A 21,126-nucleotide genomic window follows, 5' to 3' on the forward strand; every position below is an offset into this window, starting at 1 on the left:
AAATTTTAATTTCGAAAACCTCCCCCATAAACCGGTCCTTCGCACGGGCCTGATACATCTAGTGATACTAATAAATCTAAAATCTGGCTATTTGGTCCTGTTCTAGAAACTTCATCATGGTTAATTTTTTGATCTTCTATAAATTCACTATGCTTTTACATAGTTGTACAACATAGTTGTATAACATAACATTATGGCATCGCAAACATAATTAAATTGATAAAAAATAGACCTGAAATAATATTTTCAAATACTTGACTTTGCGAATCCATCAACATGGCATCATTTTGTGCCCTTTGATTTTGCAAAAAACATTACGTTAGTTAATTAAATGCTTAGTAGTTTGATAATGGTCATGAAAATGGCTAATTAATTTTATATAGGTTTTATGAGAGCCACATAAATAGCTAAAACTAGAGGTTTCTCTAGCAAGCTGACCAATTACATGCGTAGGATGAGTTCCTTTGTCAAAAATTAGCACAGTAAATTAGGACAGACTTTTCAAATAAATAAGTGATTGGTGTATGTCCGTTGGCATTATACCATTGAAGTCGAATTTCGTTGTCTGGCACCATCTTGAAATTCAAGATGACGATTTCTTCTTAACTTTAAAATTTTCTAAAGAACTTAAAATCGCTGGAACTACCAGAGCCAAACTAGAAAAAGTCTAATTTCAGTATCTGACTCCATCTTGAATTCCAAGGTCGCTGAAAATAGCTTGAAAGCCGCCCGATATGGGAATTGGGTGAAAAGGCTGAACAGGAAGAAGACAAATTTCTCTTTCCGATGCCATCTTGTAATCCAATGGCTTTCGCTTAAGTTTGAAATGCTGTTAACCACTGAAAATCTCATGAAACCCCTACAATATAGGTAGTGGGTAAAAGGGCTAAGCTAGAAGAAGTCGAAATTCGCTACCTGCTAACATCTTGAATTCCAAGATGGCGGCATCCACCGAACTTTAAAATGCTGTTAATGACTGGAAATCACATGAGACCCGTACAATGTTGGCAGTATGTGAAAGGGCTAGAGAAAGTCGAGTTTCGCTATCTGACGCCATCTTGAATTCCAAGATGACGGCTTCTGCTTAAGTTTGTAACGCTATTTATCACTGAAAATCCTATTAAACTCCAACATGGTTATTGGGTGAAAAGGCTAAACCAGAAGAAGTCGATTTCGCTTTCTGACGCCATCATGAAATCCAAGATGGAGGCTCCCAATTAACCCTAATATGCTGTACACGATTAAAAATCACATGAAACCCCCACAGCATGGGTTGGGTATTCGGTGAAAGGGCTAAACGAGTAGAAGTCGAATTTCGCACTCTGACGCCAATCTGACTTCCGCTGATCTTGAAAATGCTAAAAATGGTCGAAAATCTCATTAAAATTTCATACAGTGATTTATGATTTTCAGTGATTAACTACATTTTGAAGTGCAGCGAAAGCCGCCATCTTGATTTAAAGATGGCTTCAGATAGTGAAATTAAACAACTTCTTGTTTAGACCTTTCAACTATTACCCATATCATGGGGGCTACAAGCGATTATCAATAATATACAGGTTCGAAAAGAAAAGCCCAAGCCGCCATCTTGGATTTCAAGATAGCGTCAGAATACCAAATTCGATTTCTTCTTGCATTGTCGTTTTACCCAATACCCATGTTGTGGGGCTTTCATTTGAATTGCAGTGATTTACATCATTCTCAACTCAAGCGGAAGCCGTCAATTCGACTTCTTTTTATTTAGACCTTTCACTCAATACTCATATATTATGGAAATTTAAAGCGATTATCAGTAATATACAGATTTGAAAAGAAAAGATTTCAAGATGGTTTCAGATTGCGAAATTCGACATGTACTCGTTGAAATTTTTCACCTAATATTGTGGATGTTTCATGAGATTGTCAGTCAATTAAAGCTTTGAAAAGAAAAGCGGGTACCACCATCTTAGAATCATGATGGCGTCAAGCAACAAATTTTTTATGCTACTAGTTTGGCCCTTTCCCTCAATACTCGTATTGTTGAGATCTTCATACCACTTCCTTTAATTTAAAGTATTCCAAAGATTTTCATATATTTTTTATTTAGCTCAAAAATAACACACATGACTTATCAAGAATATGTAAAAATGGGAATCCCATTTCAAATATGATGCAATCTAGACTGCAAATGTGAAATTTTGCTTGAGCGTGTCCTGTTTTGACATCTTGATTGAAAACTGTTACCTAATTTTATTACGGTTTTGAAATAAAGCACTGCGTGCCTTTATAAAACATTCAAAGAAGCTTGAACTTAAACTGTATATTACGTAAAAAAGCTTTATTAGCCTGGAAACAAATGGTTGAGTCATGAATCTAAGAATTTTTCATGTCCATATTAAAACAACTATAAAACTAGTTGCATTTAAAATGCCTCAATAAAAACATAATAAAACTATCAAATGCTAGTTGGCATAACCTGTGTTGAATAGTTGGGTGATGTACAATCTTCCTCAGCACAGAATCCAAGCTGCGGCACCGAAGTGATTGGGAGATTGCTTGTTAGAGACTTGGACAAGGTCATTTCACCAATTCGGTAGAGCGTATATCACCCACAGACAACGATTCAGGGATTCAAACGTAAGTCGTAGTTTTTGAGATGCTTAAGAAATTACCGCTGGAAGAATTTCCTCAAATAACATACCAATAATTGAGTCATACATCAGAGGAATCATAATGTATGATCATTTTATAAATTCAGTATTTGAAGCAAATTGGCAGAAATTAGCGAAGGTTACGACAATATAAGTCACGTTTTAAGGTAAAACAAATCTATTTGCAAACACACTTTCATGCTTTCCGATACAAAATGCCCTAGACTTACAATTTTCAAGACCTTTCCAAACTTTATCCTACGAAGCTCATCTGATGCTTGCCTATTCGCCTGTTCATCATTTCATTACAAATTTTTCTACCTCGTATTTAATCTCGTCGCACGTGTCAATGAACATACTTAAATTAAGATTCAAAAATGTGTTATAGAACTTCAGCAGCGATTTTCTCGAATAAAGTCGGGTGGCTCATAGGATCAAATCAAAACAAGCTCTAGATTTTTCCTTCAATAAATCTAATCGCAACTGTTCTGAACAGATTCTCTAATCGTCTTGTCGAAATGTCGAACGTGATACAACGCTTGTTTGGCTTCTTTCCTTCATCCAGCGCCAAATCAGTTCTAAACCAGCTAAACATTCTTTTTCGTAAGAAATTTGTTTTTGTTGGCTAGTGCTAAACCAAAAAAAAAAAATCACCAACTCGAAATTCTTTCCTTATATAAGAGTTAACATAAGGCGTAAACAATAGTCGATAGTCTAGGTTTTTTTTATCAATAACAATTTAATTATAAGATTTTTAATGCTTTTTAGTAATATTGGTTTAGGTTGATTTCTTATTTGAAATCAAATTGGCAACTTTTCCAATTGAAAATATTTACTTGAACCACTCTATCGGAAAGTTTATACGAGGAATGGATTATGTCAGCCCGTTCATTTGACACGTTTTAAAATTGGCATAAAAATTTGTAACTTTTAAACAACGTTAGCAACAATAAGCTAAACACATAAAATTTCCTAATCTCGACTCATGTAATGTGTACGTGTTAACAACCGATTCTAAGAAATAATGCCTATGTAGTTTGAAGCTCATAACATATTTCAAGCCGATTGTTCCCATTGATGTTTGGTTCAGCTGCTGAAAAAAGGGGAATATTTTTAGCAGCCAGCAGTAGTTGATCAAACTAGCAGATTTTTCATTCAAAATTTATTACTGATTCAGCAAAACTGATATCTCTTCTCGCATTGGCAGTCTCTGAGTGAAAAAAATCAGAAAGGATCCTAGATAAGATTTATGGTTTAGTTGTCATCATTCCGGCCGTAATCCCACAACCAGTCAGCCCCACACGACGACGACGTCGAAACGAGAGGGGTAATTAAATCAGTCACACTGACCCACATGCTGCCTGGCTGAGTACGGATTTATTGCGATCTAGTTGAATGCCAATAAAGTTGTTAGCTACATGTGCTTTCCTACTTACTGGCCATCGCAAATCCGTTCCGGCTGGATGTATCGATTTGGGATAATTTATAGCATCAATTCATCTTGTCATGCGCAGTTCGGAGGAAAAAAATTGGGGTTATGTAAATAATATTAATCATCCCACCCAATGAAAGGTAAAAAATGAACTGATCGAAATCTGTTGAATTTGGAATTAATAGATAATTTAAAAAAAAGTCTTCACTGCAACACCTTGTTAACACATTGCAGACTAAATACGAGATATCCCCTTTTTTGGCTTGCCGGTTGTGTGTTACACTAAGTGGCATAATTCAAGTTTTATAAGTTTAATAATGACGAGTACAAAATTAATCACAACAAATTTGTCAAATCAAAGATACTGATTTTTTTTGGTCCAGTTGTTTCTAAGATACAGGATGCCTAATTTTGGTTTTTTGTGGTTCTAATTTGTTCCCGTTCCTTAATATAAAATTAATCCATTTCAAAATAATGTAGAAATAAAAATGATATTTTCAGATAGGTAGATAACTAATCACATAGTTACTGAATATTGAACAAATATTCGAGAGTAATGAATATGCTTCTTAAAAATTTCTCTTCCCTATTTTTCAACATCTGTGTATTTTGAACCGGGATTATTCTTATTCTCATTCTGAAATAAATCTTTTAAAAATAGTGGTGTTTTCTAAAACGAAATTTTTTGAGCAAGTTCCATAAAAATAATCATGAACGGGTTTTTGAAAACTTAAAATACGATTTAAAATGTGCTGATTAATTTTAATGAAATTTTTTTTTTCAAGTTTTGTTTCTTTATATTTTATGAGTTATGCCTAGGTTTTGACCAAATTTGAAAGTAGAACTAAAATAGACTTATATGTGATTTTTTCCAAAGGATCAAAGTAAGATGGTTTGAGCCACCCTATGCTTCGAAATTAATGTTTTTGCTGATTTTATCCTCAATTTTCCTACATTATTCAATTAATAATGTAAAAAGCATGATTTGATTTAAAAAATTTGAACCAAATGAGACCTTTCAGCTTATATTCGATTGGTATTTTCTTCGACCAATCGAATATAAGCTGTTTTTTTTAGTTTGAACCTCTATTCTACTACATTTTTTATATAAATTAGAAAAAGCATGCTCGGACTTTAAAATTTTGAATCAAACGAGGCTAATTTTATGTGTTTTTTTTTTCAAGGAATCGAATAAAGGCTGTTTGAGCTACCGCACGCATCGTAAAATGGAGTTATGGCTATATTTACTCGCAATTCCCCTACATTTTTCAATTAATTCAGAAAAAATATGTTCAGAATTGAAAATTTTTAATTCATCGGGTCCTGCCTTATGTGATTTTTTCCGAGAAATCGAATGTAGACTGTTTGAGCCACCGCACGCATCGGAAAGTGGAGTAATGGCCTTTTTATCCTCAATTTTCCAACATTTTTAATATCGCTCAGAAAAATCTTGTTAGGATTGGAAATTTTTTGAGCAAATGAGTGGTGGTGAGTAGTGTGGTTTTTTTTTTAGAGAAATCGAATGAAGGGGCTACATTCAAAATAATGTAATTTTAAATACCTTCAGCGACTCAGGTTATGTGCACGATTTTGATGTAATGTAACAACTCTTTTTTTTTGCTGTGAGGCTTTAACAACCTTTATTCGATTCCTTGAAAAAAAATCACATTGGTATTTTTGTTTCGCTATTTATCGGGTGCTTCACATAAAAGTGAACCAAAAGTTGGAAGTTTCCACAAGCAGTTATCCTGCATCATTCGGTCGTCAATTGCCGAATCAATTAAGCAACAGAAGTGACAAGCTGTGTTTCCCCCGGCAGCGCTGGTGCGCAATCCCCACATCTGGCTGGAACATCAGGCTGTCTTGTCGTCACCATCAGCACCAGGACCATCAGCAGAGGAGTGCAAATTGTTTCCTCCCAATTATTCCGGGTTTGATTACTGTTTGGGTGGTTGTCCGATAGATCCGGTATTAATGGCCGTGACCGGATAACGGAAGCATTGCACGAGTCTGAATCCGATTGGTCATTCTCTCCCGGTGAATCGAGCCATCATCTATCAACCGAGGAAAAATCATTGCTGTCGTCATCGCCAGGGCCGGCTGCGATCAACGAAAGAAAACGTGGTTGTGTACCGAAGAAAAAAAACACTCAAGAAAATTAGCTCGTTAAGAAGTGCTTGGAAAAAATTGTAAGTTCTTCTTCTTTATTTTTCTCTTTTCTTTTTACTATCTTTTTCTCTATAATTCGAACATTGTTTGCTTCGTTCATATTTGAAGAAATATGAACGAAGGCGGGGGGTCAATCCCCTCAACTGAGGATGAGGAGGATAGCGTCTATGAGGATGAGGAGCATTTAGAGGATTCGGTTGTTGCGGGTCCTTCTAATGAATTTCATTCTCCAATGGATGTTAATTCTGAGTCATCCTCAGTTGAAAGTAAAGCTACCCGACTCCGAGTCTACACTGAGAGCTCTACTTTCACTGGTCCTTGGGTGGTTTTTATCCGGCCCAAAAAAAATGGAAAGCAATTGAATGTGGTTCAGATCACAAGAGATCTGGCGAGATGGTCCTCCGTAACCTGCATTAAAAAGGTGCGACCTAACAAATTGCGAGTCGAAGTAGCTAACCGGAAATCCGCAAATGAAATTGCTGCCAGCAATTTCATAAACTTAGAGTACCACGTGTACATTCCGTCTCGAGACGTAGAGATCGAGGGCGTGATTACTGAAATGAGTCTGAAGGCAGAGTACGTGAAATCCAACGGCGTTGGTAAGTTCAAGAGCCTCGATTCGGCTTCGGTCGAAATCTTGGATTGCCGCCAACTCAGAACTGCCACCGTCGTAAATGGAGTCAAAGGGTACTCACCTTCAGGTTCATTTCGTGTGACCTTTGCGGGTACCGCCCTCCCTCATTATGTCTTGATTGACGGAATATTGAGGCTGCCTGTGCGACTCTTTGTTCCTCGCCCAATGGATTGCAAAAATTGCAATAAGTTGGGACACACTGCGTCGCACTGTTGTAACAAGCCACGGTGTCCCAAATGCGGCGAGAATCATGGGGCTGGAGCGTGCTCAGCAATAGAGCAGAAATGTGTTTATTGCGGGGGCTCACCCCATGATATCTCCTCGTGCGAGGAATATAAGAGTCGCTGGGATAGCCAAAAGCGCTCTTTGAAGGAACGGTCAAAACGGTCGTATGCCGCTATATTGAAGAGCGCGGCGCCCCCGATCCAATCTCATTCGAGTAACATTTTTTCTGCGCTGTCAGTTGACAATGGAGAATCAGATGCTACCGACGAAGATCATCCTGTCATTTTTGTAGCTAATTCGCGAAAACGCTCAAGACCAGCACCAAAGAGCCCCAAAATCCCAACAAAAATTCCAACATTTTGTCCCTCAATTGGTGTTAAGCCAAAACTGACATCTATAGTGAAAGAAAAACAAGTCCCTCCCGGGTTCCGTATTAATATGACCCCACAGAATACACCAGATATTGCGAGAGCTTCTAAGTCTGCCTCTCCTAACGTAATCTTACCAGAATCAACTTCTCAATCTGGAATTTTCAAATTATCTGACATTTTAAATGGGATCTTCACCTTTTTAAACGTTTCGGAATCAATAAAAAACATTGTTACCTCTATGCTTCCGGTATTAAAGACATTTTTAATGCAATTGATGCAAACTTGGCCCCTTCTTTCAGTGTTTATCTCTCTCGATGGCTAATTTACGCCCAGAGGTCGGAGATATCACTGTTTTACAGTGGAATTGTCGTAGTCTCATTCCTAAACTGGATCCGTTCAAATTTCTTCTTCATGAAACTAGTTGCGATATTTTTGCCCTTTCAGAAACATGGCTTTCTTCTCAATCAAACATCTCATTCCACGATTATAACATTATCCGTTTGGATCGCAACGATTCTTATGGAGGGGTGCTTTTGGGGATCAATAAGCGCCACTCTTTTTATAGAATCCACCTCCCTTTATCAGGAGGAATTGAAGCTGTTGCATGCCATACAACTATACGAGGTAAGGATTTATGTGTTGTCAGTTTGTACTGGCCTCATAGAGTTGCAGTGGATCGAAGTAACCTAGAGGACCTGTGCTCAGTGCTCCCTGAGCCAAGGTTGATCCTGGGTGACTTCAATTCACATGGAACTGTTTGGGGGGAGCAAATTGATGATAGACGTTCTTATCTTATTTATGGCATTTGTGACAGTTTCAATTTAACAGTTTTGAACACGGGTGAAAAAACACGGGTGCCTAAACCTCCTGCAAGACAAAGTGCAATTGACCTCTCACTCTGCTCAAATTCACTATCATTGGATTGCCAGTGGAAGGTAATCCCTGATCCCAATGGTAGTGACCATTTACCTATCAAAATTACCATCACCAATGGGGTCAATACTTCAAATTCAACAAATATGGAATATGATCTCACAAGACACATCGACTGGAAAAAGTTTTCGGACACAATTAATTCAGCTATCAACTCCATGGAGGTTTTACCTCCGTTGGAGGAATAGAACTTTATTTCTCGTTTGATATTCGACTGTGCAGTTGGTGCTCAAACGAAACCCATCCTAGATCCATCTGTTCGTCGAAGGCCTCCCAACCCATGGTGGGACAGTCAGTGTACCAAACTTTACGTGGACAAATCGAACGCCTTTAAAGTTTTTCGAAAATACGGAACCCTGGATAACTTTAACACGTATTTTTCTCTTGAGCAGCAATTTAAAAACCTGATCAAGGGGAAAAAACGTGCGCATTGGCGTAATTTTGTGGGTGGTTTGTCGCGGGAAACATCCTTAAGCACTTTATGGAATGTAGCACGGAGCATGCGTAATCGTTCTTCCACGAACGAAAGTGAAGAACATTCGCATAAATGGATATTCAATTTCGCTCGGAAAATTTGTCCAGATTCCACACCTGTGCAAAAAATCATAAGAAGTGTGCCACCGAATAGATGCGATCTAGATTGCGGCTTTTCGATGGTAGAATTCTCACTTGCTCTCCTTTCTTGTAACAACACAGCTCCGGGAATTGATAAAATAAAATTCAACTTGTTGAAAAACCTTCCGGATGCCGCCAAATTTCGCTTGTTGAATGTATTTAATCAATTCTTGGAGCATAACATTGTTCCCGAAGATTGGAGACAAGTGAGAGTTATTGCTATCCGAAAACCTGGGAAACCTGCGTCCGATTTTAATTCATACCGTCCAATAGCGATGTTGTCTTGCATTCGGAAATTGATGGAGAAAATGATTTTGTTTCGTTTGGATAAATGGGTAGAAACAAATGGCCTCCTTTCAGATACTCAATTTGGATTTCGAAGGGGCAAGGGAACAAACGATTGTCTTGCATTTCTGTCTTCAGAGATACAAATGGCGTACGCAAAACGTGAGCAAATGGCTTCAGTGTTTCTAGACATAAAGGGAGCTTTTGATGCAGTCTCAATAGAGGTGTTGTCAGACAAGTTGCACTCCCGAGGTCTGCCTCCTCTATTGAACAACATCTTATACAGCTTGTTTTGTGAGAAAAATCTGAATTTTGCTCACGGTGATATTGCAGTTAGAAGAACCTCTTACATGGGCCTCCCGCAGGGTTCATGTTTGAGTCCACTTTTGTACAACTTTTACGTAAGTGACATCGACAGTTGTCTCTCTGAAGGCTGCACTCTAAGACAACTTGCAGATGACGGCGTGGTATCTGTAACAGGATCTACTGAGTCTCATCTGCACAGACCTTTACAAGATACTTTAGACAGATTGTCAACCTGGGCTTTGGGGCTTGGGATTGAGTTCTCTCCACAGAAAACGGAGATGGTTGTTTTCTCTAAGAAACGTAGACCTGCTCAGCCTAAGCTTCAACTCCTAGGCAGGACGATCATTCAATCGAGGTGTTTTAAGTATCTTGGGGTTTGGTTTGATTCCAAGTGCACCTGGAGAGCCCAAATTGAGTATCTGAAAGGAAAATGCCAACAAAGAATCAATTTTCTCCGATCAATCACTGGCACCTGGTGGGGAGCTCACCCAGAAGATCTTTTAAAATTGTATCGAACAACTATTCTCTCAGTGATGGAATATGGTAGCTTCTGTTTCCAGTCGGCTGCCAAAACTCATCTCATAAAACTCCAGCGTATCCAATACCGTTGTCTTCGCATCGCTTTGGGTTGTATGCCCTCAACGCACAACATGAGTCTTGAAGTTTTGGCAGGAATACTCCCACTAAAAGATCGATTTAATTTATTATCACTCCGATTCCTCATCAGGTGTGAGGTCTTGAACCCATTGGTGATTGTAAATTTCGAAAGACTACTTGAGCAAAATTTTCAAACCAGATTTATGTCTATATACCATGTCTTCATGTCCATGCAGGTAAATCCTTCTTCGTATTCTCCAACTCGTGTTTACATCCCAGACTACGACAACTCTTCTGTCCAGTTTGATTTGTCTATTCAGCAAGAAATTCGTGGAATACCGGACTCCCACCGCCCACTTTTGATTCCCAGAATTTTCGATGCTAAATATAGACACGTCGATGCTGATAAAATGTACTTTACCGATGGTTCACTTATAGAGGAATCAACAGGATTTGGAGTGTTTAACGAAATGTTCAGCGCATCTTATAATCTCCAGTCACCATGCTCTGTGTATATAGCAGAGTTAGCAGCAATTTTTTGGGCTTTGGACACCATCGCTTCACGGCCTGCGGGACACTACTATATCGTAACAGATAGTCTCAGCTCTGTTGAAGCAATCCGCTCAATAAGACCGGGAAAGCACTCACCATACTTCCTTGAGAAGATACGGGATATTTTGAGTGCTTTAACAAGACGTCGCTTTTCCATCACCTTTGTTTGGGTTCCCTCTCATTGCTCGATAGTGGGTAATGAGAAGGCAGACTCTCTGGCAAAGGTGGGGGCGAAGGAAGGCGACACGTATCAGCGTGAGATTGTCTTCAACGAGTTTTTCTTTTTAGTTAGGAGAAATTCTCTTGTCAACTGGCAGCGCAAATGGGACGAGGATGAATTGGGTCGGTGGCTTCACTCGATTATCCCAAAGGTAAGCCTTAAACCCTGGTTTAATAGATTGAACTTGAGTCGGGATTTTATTTGTATATTTTCCCGTCTCATGTCCAATCATTATTCCTTAGACGCGGTACTCTATCGTTTTGACATTGCTGGCAGCAATTTGTGTAGTTGCGGCCAAGGTTACCATGACATCGAGCATATTGTCTGGTCGTGTGAGGTCCATCTTGTCGCCAGAACGAATTTATTAGACTCCCTTCGGGCCCGAGGAAAACCACCTAACGTTCCAGTGAGAGACGTGCTAGCTGTGCTAGACTTGGACTACATGTTCGAAATTTACCTTTTTCTAAAAGCTATCGATCTCCGTCTATAATTCTTTTTATTTTCATATTTCCCTTTCTATCATCTTTTTCTTTAAACTCAAAGTGTTAAGCTAAGCAAACAATTGTAAAAACAAAAACGAGTTTGGCTCCTTAAAACCTGAAGGTGTGAGCCGTTTCAAATAAAGAATTATAAAAAAAAAAAATCACATAAAGTAAGTCTCATTTGGTTCAAAATTTCAAGTCCAAGCATGCTTTTCCTGAACTATTTGAAAAATGCAGTGGAATTGAAGGTAAAACAGTCATAATTCCATTTTCCAATACGTGCGGTGGCTTAAACAGCCTATATTCGATTGCTCGAAGAAAGTCATACAAGATACTTACTTTTTACATAATTAATTGAAAAATGTATGGAAATTTAGGGCAAAATCAGTCATAACTCCATTTTTCGAAGCGTACAGTGGCTCAAATATTTTTCAATCGACTAGTCATGAAAAAACTTATTAAAGAAAAACCAGTATTTTTCTTCTCCCCGAGCAAAATAGCAGATTATTCTGAAATTTGGCACGTGACCTTTTTTTTTATTTGTAAAGCGGCCCACTAAAAAACCTTCTGATAAGCTAATAATTAATTAATTTTGATTTCGAGCAAGTGAGATTTATCATGTTTAATTCTTCTTATACAGTACATAACGGTTCGTTAAATTATTCAAAAAGGCAGAAATTACTGTTATACAAAAGTAACCATAACTTCTTCAACTTTCAACCGATAAATATAAAACATTAAATCTTCGTTTTGAACTGTTATTTTAGTACAAAAGAAAATCAGATTTTTTAAATTTTACTTTCGAGTCTAAAACTTTCGCTGAATCAAAGTTTTCTCTAAAAAATGTGTTTTTGTAATTTTTTCTATCATAAAGTCACTTATACGAATAATATTGTTGATCATAGTAAATTTATCCACCTTCAATATGCAAAAATAAGATTTCGAATTAAAGTTATGCAGTCAGAGATATTTGAATTTGAGTACATGTACTTTTTAAAATTTTCCCAAATTTTATAATTGGAGCATAACTCGAAAACTGTTCTACTGTGATTTTTTTAAATTTCATTTTTGGATTCAGCGCCCAAATTCACATTAAAAATGTAGGTCAGTCAATGAAGTTCAACATTTTTTTTTGTAAAATAGTTTTATCATTAAAACGATCTCATAGTCTTGAGTGATTGTCTTTACATGAAAACTTCTATTTTTTTAAAGATCTTATCTTTTTCCAGATTCAGATTCCAGATTTTCAGGGTTTTTCTGAATTTTGAGAACTCAGGATCATTGTTTAAAATACTAAACTCATTCGGATTCCTTATCTGATTTTTTCAATGATAACTGATTCTATGTTTGAAACATTTAAGCTCTATTTTGAATTATTTTCAATAGATAATTTTCGCACTTACATATTGATACCTCTTTGGATTTGAAGGCATCGAATGAAACTTTTGTCACATTTAAAATAACAATTTGATAGCAATTTTTTTTATCTGATGAGAATCATATTCATAAACATCTCATGAAATGTAATTTTTTGTGTTTCTAAAATATGAAATTGAAATTTACATCTGGTGCATTATCTGCTTTTGCTAAGATTCTAACTTTGAATCTCTTTTTTTTATTTAATTTATATTTTGTTTCTCAAAATTTGATTTTAAATTATGATTAAACTGAGCTCTTAAACTCTTATATCTGTGTTCAGGATCGCCCCTGATGGCTTGGATCGATAGCATCAGATATTTCTTGCAGAATAAACTCACTCAATCAATTTCATAAAACATTAACAAAGTGGATTGTATTTAACCGACATAGCTTAGACTAATTACCAATAAACTGGCACAAACTTGTCCCTTATGGACTTCTGATAATGGCCATTCGGGCCTCTGACTTGGCCGCTCGGGCCTCTAACTCTGGCCACACGGGCCGCTGATAGTGTTACCGTGATCCGTCTTAGCTGGTGGTTGGTTGGAAAAAGAGGCCTAGCCTTGGGCTGACTTTAGCTGGACCCTTCGGTAAACCCTCTTCGTTGCCGAGGAAAAGTCGATGATTTTGCGCGCATTACCGCCGTTAATGCGCGCATTTAACCAAAAAAATAATAATGCAAAAATAACTTAACAACAGATCAGGAAAAGCTAAGCTAAGAATAGCTAAGAATAAACAGACTCGGATAATTGAGATTGTTTGTCAAGAATCATCACTATGTCAACCAACGCACTTCGTTAAAAGTTGTACTAAATTTGATGGAAAATGCATCATCTCGAAGCCAAAAATATTTTTTCCACAACTGCCTCTTCCAGTGGGCAGTAAAAGGGCTAGTTTGATATCCAAGTTTAGTTAGATATTTTGAAAAGAAGACATTTTTCGAATGTGACTAAATTTTTCATAGAAAGGGAAGTTTTAGAATTTATTGGACGAAAAAGTAAATAAAAATCTGACACCGGTTTTTTTTGTTGTACCTAGATGGTGACTTAATGGTATATTTCGTTGTTGCGATTTTCATTAAGCTTTTTCTGTTAACGAAACATTGCTTTACAAATTTTGTAATTATCACGTCTACTTTTATTCAGTTTTTGTAAACCTTTATAAATGCGGCAATTCAGCTAGGTGAAGGGTTTTGAGAAACTCTAACTGAAACAGATTGTTCAACAATTTTTTTTTAAGAATCTCGTCCATCGAACTGATTTAACAGTTCTAAACAGTAATATAATTTAAAGCCACATTCAATATACTGTAGTTTTGCAATATACAATTAGTGAAATGTTTTTACGATATCATATGTCGTTTTCTCAACAAGTTCTAGATCGTTTTATAACTATTTACAAATAATTGGGTTTGTCACAATATTTTTCTACTCGGGAAACTTGAACTTACCCTTGACGGAGGTTTCGGGGTTAACGAAGGCTTGCAGTTGAAAGTGATCTTTACAAATGAAGCCAAAGATGTCATAAAATGGTTATTTTTCAATCACAACGCAATAAGGAAGTGGAGCAGAGAATCTCAAGTTTTCAGTCAATTTTCATTTCTGTCAAAGTCGATGTATTTTTTATAAGCTTTATGGTTGAATTCTAACCACATTTGGTTAATGCGCTCCAATTCAAAAATGGTTCTTTAGTGGTTTTCGAAATATATCGTGTTATTTTTTTTTCTATCAAAAGTAGGTAATCAAAAACGACCGTGTTCTTCGCTAGGTGTAAAAAAACAAATAGCACAATGCAAATGTGTGTGTGTGTGATATATCGAGATTTTTCCTTTTGTGAATGTTGCCGTTAGTTTCACGATAACCCGTAGATAGCGCTGCGGAACAAGCGCCAAAGTCAGCCTTCAGTGGTCAGTCTGGGTATCTGGTGTCTGCGGTTTAACTGTTCATTTCAGCCAGTGTTGCCGAATTATGAATTCTTCAACTATTTTATAAATATCTTCTGATCCTTCTTTGATGGTTTAAGCTAACTCTGCTGTGCTACTTGCGTAAAACATTATTGTATCAATCATAATTGTATCCTTTTAAAAAAAATCATAACAATTGATCTCATCTTTCATGTAACAACACATTATATGCTCATATTTTATATTTTCACAAAATTCCTTGCAAAATAGATCAAACAATATGTGAATTATATATTTTTAGAAGGAATGCATCTGGGGATAACCTGAAGAAGCCATTGCAAGCGGCACGGGTAGCCGGCCATTGTAGGTTTCTGAGGGTTGGATGCCTTCCTTCGACGAACTATCGGACCGTGGAAGCCCTAGAAGAAATTCGAAGGCCAAGCCACACAGACATAGGCAGGACCTTGCTACCGATGGGGGAACCATACATACATACATACATACATTACCGCCGTTAATGCGCGCAGCATCGCCATGTTACTACTGGGTCATTTCGTCTCATGTAAGGGTGGTTCGTTCCAGAACAATCTGTATCTTTTTGGATTTTGAATTTCAGTATTTTGTTTATTTTTGTATTTTTGTATTCTATGTTTCAAATCTTCATGATACTTCCCAATTGTCATTAGGTAAATATTTCTCGATGAAGCACAAACCAGACGATCAATGATGAAATGAAAATCATTTAAAATATCTATCCGGTCATTTTTCTTAAATTTAAGTTGATGATAAGGAAGGGATTAAAAAAATGAGATTTAAATTTTGCATTTTGCAGCTCAAATCAGAGCTTCCATTTTTTAGAGATTTTGAAACTGTTGTTTTGAAACGCAATGTTTGCACGTGATCAATTAACATTTTTTTAAAATACCAGAACTATCTTCTACACAGATAACATGGCTATTTGAAGACAGTATACTGAATTCATCTCCAGTTCTCTAACATGTTTTTAGATAATAATGTTTGGCTTTTTACGGTCTGAGATTTTAATCAAACAACTTTTAAATTGCAATACCCGATGTTTTGACCACTTTTTGTAGTCTTTCCCAAGGGAATTATCTGTCTGCTGTTATTGTCAATATCGTTTTTTTTTCAATGGCTAGGTGTCCAGTATTTGCAGCTAATTGCAAGCCAATTTTCAACATATAAAATTGGAACAGAAAAAGAACCTAACAATTAACAAACTGATGATGGTTAAACTGGTAAACCACCAAAGATGTACCAACGGAGACTTTGGCTCTATTGAGCTTGGGACCAAAGTTTACACTACCGATCACGAATCTTCTAAAAATTAGTTATTTATCACATATGGCACTAGGTCTTCATTTTTTCACTTCGATTGAAAATACTTTCGGAAATCATCCAACTGCATTACTTAGTTCTAATCGAATACTAATTTTATAACCATTTTTTGCAATGGGTAATGCAAAAACTGTTTGATTTTTACGCAATTGTGATGAAAATTAATTCACCGTAAATCGCGTTGTTTAAGTTTTCGTTCTGATTATTTTTTATTATTTCCCGTTTAATTAGGTCTACGAGAAATTACCTGTCACGGTCGCCGAATGTTCAGACCTGTCTGGAGCTCCAAAACACGGAACAAAGTCACCGGAACACAAACTGTCAGGGGAACGACACACATTAAATATTTAACTCGCTCGCTTGCTTGCTGACTGGCTGACTGACTTGGGTGCACGCTCAAGCCGAATGGCTTACTTTCGGTTTGATCCTATACACACTAGCCATCTCAATGCGAGTTTTAAAAACGAACAAAAACGCATACAGGATCTCATTGAAACTTGATGTTTCCTCGAAGAAATTCCTTTTTTCTTAACTCTAAGCGTAGGATATTTTGAGGATATGATGGCTAGAATTTTACAAATGCTGAAACCACCAACCTACAGAAAGTGTACTAAATAGCTCATACGACCTGTTCAAAACAGACTATAACTTTGTTGTTTTATTTCAGTTTTTTCGAAAGTTCTTTTTGATGTGTTTGGAGATATTTGGTGGCCCAGCCAAAAATCAAAAATTGATTCAAAAAAGGTCGTAGGGATTTTAAAAACAACTTTATGCGTCTGTTCTCTGTGCAATTTGGGAATTGCAAATTTCAGTGAAGTACCCTGACTTATTTGAGTTATTTAATCAAATCAGAGCCCTGCTGTTCCACAATATTATTGAAACAGCGATGCAAAAAATGCTGCTTTTCATAAGCAAATGGCTTTAGAACAACATAAAATGGGAAAGGAAATGAAAAATGGAAAAAATATCGCATATCCTCTATTTAGATTTGAACTCCCATCATGCACCTCTTAAAAAACTAAATTTTCAATAAGTTAAATTCCACAGCAGTTTATAGCGGATCAAAGGATTTGAAGTGGGAATGATACTTCGAAATATCAAAATTAAATCTGCATAGTTAATGTTGAGAAAATGTACACATTTTGATGGACATTTCGCCTCAGCTTCAGCAATTTCAAAACAATCATTATATAAAAGGTAATTGTAAATCTCGGCTTGTTTTAAATTTGTGTCTTAGACTTTAAATCGTTTTGACTTACCTACAACGTTCCAGATAGATAATACTGTTTTTTACAGATATTTTTTTAATGTTCAGCAAGGTTTGGTGTTGTGGTAAGATAAACAACTTTGTAGAAGAAACGAAAGTCCTTAAATGGTAAAAAAAAAGTTCGCATTTTCATTTCGCTATCGGAGGACCCCTCGATTTTATTTTTCATATGAAAAATACGCTATGTAAAATTAAACGACATCGCCGAAGACATTTAAAGTCTATATTTAAATCACTGCACTGGGCGCTAGAAATTAAGTTCTGTGGCAGTGTGCATTGTTTGTCTTAAATCAACGCAAAGTAAACTCACACCTTAAAAAACAAAATATGATTTCCAGATGTGGTAATAGTATCAACCATATGAAGTGCTTTAAACATTGAAACTTTTTTCACTTCAAGGCAATTTACGAAACCTCTTCTTAATTCTCAATTTTCGTGAGACACGATCTTCGTCATTCTGACCCAACAAGCTAAATTTGAATACGTTGATCTAAGTTTTTGTTCACCTTTTGTTAGCATAATCCGATCGAAAGTTACTCTAGAATTCATCTATGGTTTTGATAATTATTTTAAATGTAAGGATGTCTTGCGAACTACTTGTTAAAATCTGCAGTGTGCAGTGAATGAAAAAAATTGCACATTCTAATGCGGGTTTCAATGTCTTATTGAGCGAGTTTTTTACGGTCGCCATGGAAGGAAAAGACTAACATTAAAAGAACATAAGATCTAAACATATTAACAAATCTATGAAATGTAAGTTATCAAAACAAAATTACGAGTTTCATTAGGCTGAAATTTGAGAGTAGCTATTTAAACAATGTACTTCGTTTTGCTGACTTAAGTTTTTATTTAAAAAATTTAAACTTCTAAAAAACTCTCCCGGAAATCGAGTGGTGTCTCTTATTTTTTCCAAGCCTTTCGAAATCTAGACATGTTCAGGGGATATTTTTGAAACTATTTCCTACCCGTCCTGTCAAAAGTTGCTAGAGCGTAGCTGTGATAAATCCAAAGACAGTACTGGGGTGGTACTTTCTTTTTTTCGGCGAATAGTTTTGACATGATGCCAGATAGAAGTGTCCAATATTTAGGAGGAAGAAATTTCCCGAGTTGTCGAGTGGTGTTTGCCATCATTGATCTATTGGTTTGTCAACACCGTGGAATAGTCTCTCTTGAGTCTTCGTTAAAATTATTCGGTCGATTGAAAGAAAATAAATACTAGGACCCTACATATGTTTGTGGAGAATGTTTTTTTTTCTAATTGGAACCTACCAACAGTTTTTGGTGGGCAGTCAAATGACTGTGTGGGTGTTTTATTGATAGCATTTCCATCCGGTTCAGAACAAGTTTTAAAGTGACCATTCCGTGCGACAACAGCTTGTTGCCTTATTCGAGCGTTTCATTGGAATTTTAGGGGGTTAAAGATCATTGAGGTTGATTAAAATTGTTTTCGGGTTTAATTTGGGAAAATAAGGAAAAGAGAGGCAGCTGCCGAATTTTGGATTCTGCCCTGAAAGTGTGGTTGGATTTGGCACCTTCGCTGTCCGGTTTCAGGTGTGCCGGCGAGAAGAAAATGTGCGTCCGGAAGTGATATTCGTCTGCACCTCCGCCGGGTCCTCCGTAACTTTCGCGCGGCTTCCTCGGATGACGGTTGGTCATTTTGGCTTTGGTTCCCACAGTTGTTGTTCTTCCACTGCCCTCCCGTATATTCTTCCGGAACATAAGATTCATGGTGCCGGTTGTAAACTTTCGGTTTCACTTTTCTCATACACTGAGCACTCAGGAGATTTGCTTCAACGACTGCAAAATCGTTGGTCTTTCTTCCCTCCCCTTCGAAACTCAAGGACTCTTTTCTGGCACAATTAATCCCCTCCAAAGATGAGAACCGATATTAAGACGTTTGAAAACAAGTGACCACTAATCTTAGCGCCATTCTGGCGCTAGACGAAAGAAAATAAAAACGGGGGAAAGGGGCCCAGGCCTAGTTTTACGAGCGCTTAATTGCACCCTAGCGTTGCACTAAAAATCACACTTCATTTAGCGCGCGGTAGTCGATCGGCAAAAAGGTATAATAACGGTAACGGCACAAAGTCTGCCGAAACTCGTTAAACCGTGGAGTACAAAAATAAATATTAGTATTAGAGAAAAAAAACTAGCAGAAAAATCCGGCGCGAGCAAAATTGCGGGAAGGTAAATCATGAACGGATTCCAAACGAATACATATTTTTTCCCCGGTCACACACTCGCACACAATCGGGGGGCCAATACCAGATCAAACCGAATTTCGCGGGTAGGTATTGGAAAGAGAAAGAAAAAAATCTTCGAAAAAATCGTAGTCAAAAATAAAACTGGGAAATTTGTGTACTGCTAATAAACCAGAGTGTTCAGATCGACCGGCCGAAACGAACGTCCAGATGAGACTGAAGTTGTGTGACTGTTAAATACGGACAACAGGTCGGCGGAATATTCGACTCGAATATTATTATTATTCGCAGTTGTACACGTCGACGGATTTCGAAAACGGTGGCAATGATCTTCACTCATCGAACTGCCCACCAACTCTTGTGTATCTACTTACTACACCCAGGAGGATGTTGTGGGTGAAATGAACAAATGTGAGAGAAAAAAAAACGATGTCAACCTTGAATTAATCCCCCTAACGGTTCGTTTGTTTTGAATTTCTTTCGTATTCAGAAATCTATACTCAGAATTATTATGATAAAATTGTAAATTGTATTTTTTTAAGTTGAATACCTGAACTATGAAGAACTTCTTGAAGCACTACATGTGAAATAAGTACATTGTAGTAGAAGTTTTCGGTGCTATCACTAGACCGAAAATATGTACAAACGTGCCCTTCCGTATAATTATAACAATGTGTGATCTTCCAAAACCATGATTGGCCTATGTCGGCCAAGAGCGAGAACCGAATTCATCGTTGAATTATCTTATCAATCTTTCAAATATGGAGTTTTATAAACTGCATATATACTACCAATTTTAAATTAATTGTTAGTAGTTGAAAAAAATGCCAATAAGTGGTAAATAAATTCCTTTAAAAAAACGCAATGTGCATATTGACTCGGAGTGTGTTTTGACGATAGAATGAAAACCAATGAAACGATTTTCAAAAATGATACCATTCTTTGTGTGTGTTAATATGATCACATAACTTTTTGTATGAAAAATTTAAACTAAGCTCTGAGGCACATGAGTATATGGTCCTATAAACAAAATTATTTGAAATTTAATGTTTTTTCATTAAATGGGAGAAACGAAGTTGGCCATGCTCGAATGCGGTCGCATATTTTTCCCCGTCTTGTTTTTTTCCACATTTATTTTCTTTCATTTTTATTGACAAAGTTTCAATATTTTTAAAAGTGCGGTAAATTCTTTTATATCGGTTAATTCTTCAGGTGGAGTGCAATAAACGCAAGTCGTAGGGGAGGAGCGGGCTATATGCGCCTATTAAGCAGAACACTGATTTAATCAAATATCACATCAAATATGTGTACAAAAACTATATACACATGTGTAGGCATCTGTTTTTATATACATCGGAGTAATTTCTAAGAAAAAATTTTCTTCTGTTTCCAAGAAAATGATTTTATTATAAGTATTGTCTAAAATGCCGAACCTCAAACCGTGAGGGCTAAATGCGCCTATTTATGTTTTGAACAAAATTTCTGTTTTTTGGGCAATATTTCCGTATAATTTTAATTGAAACTGCAAGA

At 36.7% G+C, this 21,126-nt stretch overlaps 1 protein-coding gene across 3 annotated transcripts in view; it reads right to left on the reverse strand.

The window, feature by feature from the left end:
• Window positions 1-21,126, reverse strand: part of LOC129746506 (uncharacterized) — a 262,794-nt gene that overhangs the window by 105,841 nt on the left and 135,827 nt on the right. The window contains exon 1 of one of the 3 annotated variants that reach the window (XM_055740180.1): window positions 18,928-19,774. The exons of the other annotated variants lie outside the window; for them this stretch is intronic. Coding sequence (XP_055596155.1) covers window positions 18,928-19,123 — 196 coding nt within the window. The 5' untranslated portion in view covers window positions 19,124-19,774. Of the gene's footprint in view, window positions 1-18,927; window positions 19,775-21,126 lie in introns of those variants that run through there. 3 annotated transcript variants of the gene reach the window in all.

Source organism: Uranotaenia lowii, chromosome 2, assembly GCF_029784155.1.
Source record: "Uranotaenia lowii strain MFRU-FL chromosome 2, ASM2978415v1, whole genome shotgun sequence".
NCBI classification, from domain to species: Eukaryota; Metazoa; Arthropoda; class Insecta; order Diptera; family Culicidae; genus Uranotaenia; species Uranotaenia lowii.